The following is a 7,735-nucleotide window of genomic DNA, read 5'->3' on the forward strand; positions in this document are numbered from 1 at the left end:
TTTTTAAAAATTAACATATAATTTACCTCATAAACTTGAATTTGTCCAAAAAATACTTAGTTGATACTTGAACTTATTCAAAAAATTTTACTTTTTAAAATTAATTTATATATTTTTAAATTTTTTTTAATTTATATCCATCTCATATCGTATTGAGAAACTACCATATATCATCATAGAATTGGCCATCAATACCACATCTGTATAAACTAATGGTATTAGTAGGAAAGTATCAATTTGAGTAACGAAATATAAATTCAAATACCAACTAAGTATAAAAAATTTTAAGTACCAATTAAATACTTTTAGATAAAATTGGCATACTATGGGTATATTTATAAATGAAATAACTGTGATTTTAAAGTTGGTGAATAGAAAATAATAAAAAAAATTAAGGTTGTTTAGCTGCTTTTAAGAGTCAAAAAGTTCAGCAGCCGAAAGAATGTTTCCTTTGACAAGCTAGTAATGGCAAAAACACTATGGTAAATCTAGTTTCCTAGTAATTGGATTAAAGTTTGATGATCAACTATAAAGTCACCATCGTAGTTAATGCGGTCCTTGCAACTTGATATATTGGACTGTAAAAAGTAATCCCATTATTTATCAAATTATACCCCCCCCCCAAAAAAACAATCATTAAATGGATGTTAAAGCCAGACCCAAAATTAGTAAAATCATGTAGACCACTTCACCTAACATTCATGAGTAATGAATATCAAAGCTGCTGATGGTCCAGTGACAAATTTTCATGCAACTTTGAATTCAAATTATAAGGACATAAATAATAGATTGCTATATTGCATTGCCAAGAGGTACTGTTTACCCTAAAAGCTGCAGTTCACTAAAAGATACTATAAGTTAATAGGAAATTGCCAACAAGAGGTGGTGAGGTATGTTATGACGGGGCACCATTTGTTTTTTGTGACTGAGTGACACTCCTTAACTTTTCATAAGCTTCAGAGCAGGCGTGAGAATAGTCCGACAATGCGCGGAATATCTCAGGCAACCGGATTTTAAGACTTCCAATAGATTTCTCTCGCACTTGAATGCAGTGTTTTTTGTGAGCTTCGGCTTCCTCTTCCAACCTCTTTTTCAAGCTCTCGACCACAAGCTGCCTCTCGGAGACAGGATCCTTTGCATTTGCGTCTTCACCTGCATCTATTTCATCCAAGGCAGATCTTCGTTGCTTGTACTTGTGATACCATTCCTCGAATGCCTGGCTCTTGCGCAAGAATTCCTTCCTAGTTTCCTCGCATTTTTCTTTTAGCTTCATCTCTTCGTCTTGATGGATGATTATTGTTTTTATCACTGCAGCGAATGAAGAGATAGCAGATTTGGCAACCTCGTCAGGAAGCTTTTCAAGACAATCGTGCCATGCATGAAGGAGTGCTTGGATGGGAGGATTCTGCACTCGTGGAGGAGATGAGATTTTCTCTTTCAAGCTGCTTTCGATAGGGATGAGATTCAACTTTAACCAGTTGTTGAGAGCTAGGATGTATTGCTTTTGATTGGTCACAAGCTTATTAAATTGCGAATGCCACTCTTGGACAACGTTATGAAGTTGGATGGTCCAGTCGTGGTGTTGCTTTGTTGTTTCTTTGGAACTGAGGGCAACGTCAAGAGACTTAAGCTTTTCAACAACCTTGAGTTGCCTATCATGATGTATGCACATGCTTGCCCACATGTTAGCCATCCTGCAAATTAGATGTCAAAATTTATGGTCATGATTAAATTCAATTCAAGCCATTGGCAATGAGTTGGCCTCTTAATCTGAACAGGCAACACAAACAATCCTGGATAAGCTTATGAAGTAAAGATGCCAATTACAGCAATATTAGAACCAATATACAGATTTCTAGATATTTTCATAGGAAAACTTACCCATCAACAAGCATAACAAGTTTCGGATATAACTGCTCATCACGTAATCGATTGACTTCCGACACTGTTGAATCCATGGACTGCATGTCAACTATGTACCTTGTATGCAAATGACTTACAGCCGCCTTTGTTTTCTCCAATGATTCAGCAGTAGCGCCACGTTTCTTCTGCTTGTTTAACCAAGCTACCTTCCTTTTATACTCGAGCTTCATCAGCTCTCCTTGCTACAATCGGGACCAAATTTTCATAACATTCAGAACAAGTTTAAAGAACAAGCTTAACAACATGCCTATCAACATGGATCGCCATGAAAAGCAGCTGACCATAAAAAAAGAATAAAAAAAGTGAAGAGAGAAACAGATAACCCAGAGTCTTAAAATGTACCTTTACTTCATCATAAAGTTTCTTTTCCCATGCTAGCAACTTATCCAGGACAGTGGCGTGAGACTCGTGCTCTTCAGAATCAAACTCATCCTTCCTGTCTTCAATGTTTGTCATACCTCTGAAAGAACTATTCCATGTAATGACACGCATTACCCTCGCGGAATGATCAATATGTCCTACGATCAGTGAGATCATTACATTAAAGATAAAGCAATTCTCTTTCTAATTGCAACTACAAATTGCAGGACAAGATCTGCACAAAAAATTAATAACTTTGAGATCATTTCAACTATTCCATTTTACTCGATAAAAAATAGCAGCTTTGTTTTGTGGTAAAGAATAAAGTATAAAGATGTAAGGTCAAGGCCAGATTAAAACATAAAGGTAAAGCACAACAAGATCTAAATGCAAAGACACCACTTTACACAAAAAGTCCATTAAATCATTTAAAAATACAAAAAAGAAAAGTTTCCCCCAGATCCAAACAGTCGTTCACATAAAATTGCAGTGAAAACCTAAATTTATGAAATTCAACTAGGTGCAGAACAGGAAACAGGGAAAACCTAAACTGTCACAATCAAAACATATTAGGCAACTTAGAAAAGCAAGCAGGTTACCTCGATTATCAGCAAAATTGGAATGATAATGCAACCTGGTAGCCTCCAGCATCTTAGAAACCTCTTGAGCACTCTCTGAGCATTTCAAGAAATGGTCATCAATCTCATTCAAAACCAGCATCAAATTCACACTAGAAACGGTCTTCACCATTCGCATGAAATCTGCCGGAGCCGTTTTCGAATGCTCCATCTGTACCTGTTGTTTCCCCTTCACATCATCCTCCACCGCCACCTTCTCCGGCCTCTCCGGAGTCTTGGGCTCAATCTCACTATCGGCTCCGCCATGGCTATTAAACCCCACACCACCCACATTGTTAGCGAAAGGTTCAGCATTTCTACCCTCGGTCTCGTTGTCATTGTTGTCCAAATCCAAGCTCGGACCCGGCATGTTATTGTCGACCATAAAGAAGTAATCCCAAGCCATGTGTTTAGCTTCCGGCATCGGCGGCGGGTGGTGGGTCACATTGTTGTTCTCCGATGTCGACGCCGTCATATCTTCCCTATTATGCCCTCGTGAGTCTTTCCTGAGACCTTCATTATGATTTTTTTCAAGCACCTCGTTTTCTACATGATTTTCTTCTTCTTCTTCTTCTTCTTCAATAGCGAGAGAAGAATCGAACTCCTTGCGACTCTTGATGGGCATTTCTGGCATGCTGAGGGCGCGTTTGATGGGAGCGACGGGGCTAGGGGAGAAGTTAGGAAGCGGAGGAGGTGGAGGAAGGTTGTCCATCATAGGAGGCGGAGGAGGCGGCTGAGGAGTGGAGTCAAGTGGAGGAATCCCACGTGGTTGTTCTTCGAGGGGCTCTTCAGCTTCCCCATGACCGTAGTCACTCAAGGCAGCGCCGGTGTTCTTCAACGAAATGGCGTACCCAGAGTGACCGGCGGCGAAGGCGTTTCGAGTTACGACCGCATCTTTCATCAAGTTCTTCCGGTCCTTGCATCGAACCACCGATTCTTCGTTCTCTATTCTGGACTGGGCACACCCCATTTTTAGCAGAAACAATTGGCCCAGTTAGCAACCACCGGCTCCGACAGCCAAATAAACCCAATGCTGCGCCGTTCGCGGTGGTTCTTTCGGCTATTATCTTTAGATATTTCGTTTGGGGATTAGAAATATTGAGAGTGGGATACTGCCAAGGATAGAACAGCGAGAAAACGAGAAGACAAAGGCAAATAGTGCAGCAGAGCAGCGCAGAGCTGAGGGAAAGAGAGTGATGAGAGTGGGGTATATGCATTTGTACTCGCTGTCCTTTTCTCTATATTTTTAAATTAACGGTCACATTATTTTATTAAAAAAAAAAGCAATAACGTTTCACGACGGCGTTTTATTGCTGATATATATGGTTACTTCTACTTTTACTCCCTATATTATTTTTATGGTTAAGATATGCAACAAGTCCCTATACTTTTCGAAAATTAAGAATTTAGTCTATATACTTAAATTTTAATAGAATTTAGTCTCTTTATTTTTTAGATTTCAAAATTTAGGTCCAATTATTAATAATTTTAATTTTTTTTGTTAAATTTGTTGCTATAATATTTTTCAAATAAAAAAAACTCACTTAATAGCCATGTAACTAAAAGAAGACTTTGTAATTAACTCGAATTTAACAAAAAAATAAAAGTTAACAATGTTTAATAGTTAGACCTGAAATTTAAAATTTAAAAAATAGAGAAATTAAATTTTATAAAATAAAAATATAAAGACTAAATTCTCAATTTTCAAGAATTTTGTGGCACATTTTAAACTATTTTTATTATACTTCTTTTAAGATAACTTTGATTTGTAATATCTAAAAGAATGAAGATAGCTATTTTTAACATAAATAATACATGAATTTTAAATCCGGGTTTACAAAAAAAAACCTCGAAATCTAAGGTTTTTTTGTCGGTTATTAGGTTTGGAGTTGTTTTCCTACGAGCTCTTCAATTTTTTTCATTGAAGTTTTTGTGTGAAAAATAAGATAGAAACAAATAGATTTTAAGTTTTTCATTAAAAAAAAACTTAAATAAATAATATTTAATATTTTTTTTAGATTTTATTAGTTAAAAAGTGTCATGTGTCAAAAAATAATTAGTAAAGTATTTTTTAAAGTAATTTGAGTAATGGAGCATAATTTAAGTATCACTTATAACTAAAAACAAAATTTAAAGATCAACTTAACAAAAATGTGTATAATTTAAATACTATTTCATAGTTTAAGTCTTACTAAAAAAATAATTCATACATAATTTCCGCAACATGAAAATCCAACTAAAACATAAAATGGTAAATTCCACCCATGGTCACTTTTGTTTATCTTATGTTACATTTTAGTCACTTATGTTTGAAATGTTACGTTTTAGCCATTTATGTTATTGTGTTGTAACATTTTAGTTACTGATCTGTTAATTGCCGTTAACGGTGTAATGATAAACTGATGTGGCACGTTAAATAATCATTTCAAACAAAAATTTTAGGTAAAATTATATAATCGATCCCCATTTTTTTTTCTTTTTGAGTAGTTTAATTTTTTTCTTTTATGTTCTTTAAACTTTTCTTTCTTTTTTTTTCCAGTCTCTTCTGTTTCTCCCTCTGTTTTCCTACCTTCTCCATTTCTTTTAACATATCAGGAAGTTGAATTGGCAGTGAAGAAAGAAACAGGAAGTTGAAAGCCATCATTGCCTATAACCAAAACCCATATCATGCTTCTTTCTTCACTGTCAATTCGACTTCTTGATATGTTAAAAGAAAATTTTAAATTGCTCAAAACGAAAAAATATGGAGACTAATTGTATAATTTAACTTAAATTTTTTGTTTGAAATGATGATTTAACGTGTCACTTTAGCTTACTGTTACACCGTTAACGGCAATTAACGACTTAGTGACTAAAATATTACAACAGGATAATGTAAGTGGCTAAAATGTAACATTTCAAACATAAGTGATTAAAATGTAACCTAAGGTAAACAAAAGTGACCATTAATGTAGTTTACCCAACATAAAAATTTCAAGTAATCAACTTTTACCAGCTTGCCATTGGCCAACTCCAGTTTCGTTTTGTTTTTTAGCTCTATTATTAGATAACATTCCTATATAAAAGATTATTGTAGTAGATAAAAAGTAAAAATGAAAACAAACACAGTTAAAAAGGTAGCAACGAATAATCTCCATGGATTAGGTATTAGGTGAGCAGAAATTAGAGAGAGGAGAGAAGCTTAATAGATGAGTATATATTTTTGATATATTGTATGTCCAATAGATACATCAGGATCTAAAATCCTAAAAGCTCGAAATAACAGCTTTTATTTTTTGTTATGCATGCTATAATACATATTTTTTTAACATTAATTTTATTATAAATTCTTATCATATCTGTTTTTTATGCAATGTTTAAAATTAATTATAATAATGAGTTTTAATATATTCGAACCTATATTTTTTTGCACTAATAACAATATCAATATCAATTGAGTTAGAACTCAATTAACTTAATAAGTATGCATTGAAAACCATTCAAATCATATAAAAATAAACCTAGGACTACCTTATAAGCTAGATTAATTCGGTGGATGTATGAACATCCATCTCCTTGGCAAGAGTAAGTACGTAATCATAATAACAAGCTTCACCAGAACTAATCATAGGCAGCTTGAGAGGGATAAAGAGCTTCTATTATTTTTTTTCTCTACTTTTAAATGCAATTAATTGCCTTGAAATAATTGGATTGGATTAGTGGTGTCGAAACTATTTTTTTGAAAGAGTTGACTTTTACTTTTAAAGTGAAAACAAAAAAAGGGAGTCACTACCAATCTTTTTTTTTTATGAGGTATGATCAGGTCACATCGTAAAATGATTATTTTTAATAAACAGTTTGATTTATTAAAACAATGTTTTTTTGGTCTACAAAAATTTAGAAAGTGGGTTCGGGAGTCGGTTACGTACGAGGAAGGATTAGCACCCTCATAACGCCCAAAATTAGTATCTTGTTGATTACTTGATGTTTTTAGTGTCGAAATTTGAAAAATTGAAGGAAATTTAAAGTACAATCTCTTTTTTTTTTTTTTTGCATGATGACAAATTTATTCAAAATCATTTAGTTAAATCCAAACGTATATGAGGAGCTTTCTTATTTCGAGTTAATGAAGAGGTCATGTTCCGTAAGTTAGGACATGACGTCCTGTATTCTCGGAAATAAAATCGCTCATCACATAATTTTTGTTTAAATCCCATGTATTTTAATGTTTGAAGGATATTCGGTTATTTAGGTTCAACGAGAAAAATAAAAATCCCGTAAGTTAGGGTACGACTTCTCGAAGCTCCAAATGCGGAACATTGCCTATTTTTTAAAAGTTTTTTTTCCTTTTTTTTTTTGAATAATAACACGTACAATTTAAAACAATAAGTATTTATCTTATGTTTAAACATAATGTATGGGGGTAGAATATTAAATGATATATGATAAATAAATGAAAGAATATTACAAAAATAATGATACAATCATGATAATAATTCATATTATAATGATAATAAACAAAGTAAATGATTTTAAGAAAAGAAAGAAACATGATAATGACGATAGATATGACTTTTTTCTTAAAAAAAAAAGGAAGCATGACAATGACAATAAATAAACCCAGCATCAAATATTGAATACGATAAAATGATCAATAGGATAATGAGAACAGAATTAAAAATTACGAAGGAAATAATATGAGTAATCTATTTTAAAGTATAAAAGGGTAAAGATATAATAGCAAATAAATAAGTAGATAAATGAGTAAATGGGACGAAAATAACATGAATCAACAAATATTTATAAAGAAAATATTAACCTTACAAATTTTAATATGTATATAGAGAATATAAAAT

The 7,735-nt window shown here is 33.1% G+C and overlaps 1 protein-coding gene across 1 annotated transcript; it reads right to left on the bottom strand.

Annotated features, from left to right (window-relative positions):
- Window positions 1–665: 665 nt before the first annotated feature.
- Window positions 666–4,217, bottom strand: LOC107901557 (protein ROLLING AND ERECT LEAF 2). The gene is made up of 4 exons (XM_016827612.2): window positions 2,883–4,217; window positions 2,266–2,441; window positions 1,882–2,105; window positions 666–1,694 (listed from the first exon to the last, which is right to left on the bottom strand). Exons 1-4 carry the CDS (start codon window positions 3,868–3,870, stop codon window positions 896–898), a joined length of 2,187 nt encoding a protein of 728 aa, XP_016683101.2. The 5' UTR covers window positions 3,871–4,217; the 3' UTR covers window positions 666–895.
- Window positions 4,218–7,735: the final 3,518 nt, after the last annotated feature.

Source organism: Gossypium hirsutum, chromosome D06 (assembly GCF_007990345.1).
Source record: "Gossypium hirsutum isolate 1008001.06 chromosome D06, Gossypium_hirsutum_v2.1, whole genome shotgun sequence".
NCBI lineage: Eukaryota > Viridiplantae > Streptophyta > Magnoliopsida > Malvales > Malvaceae > Gossypium > Gossypium hirsutum.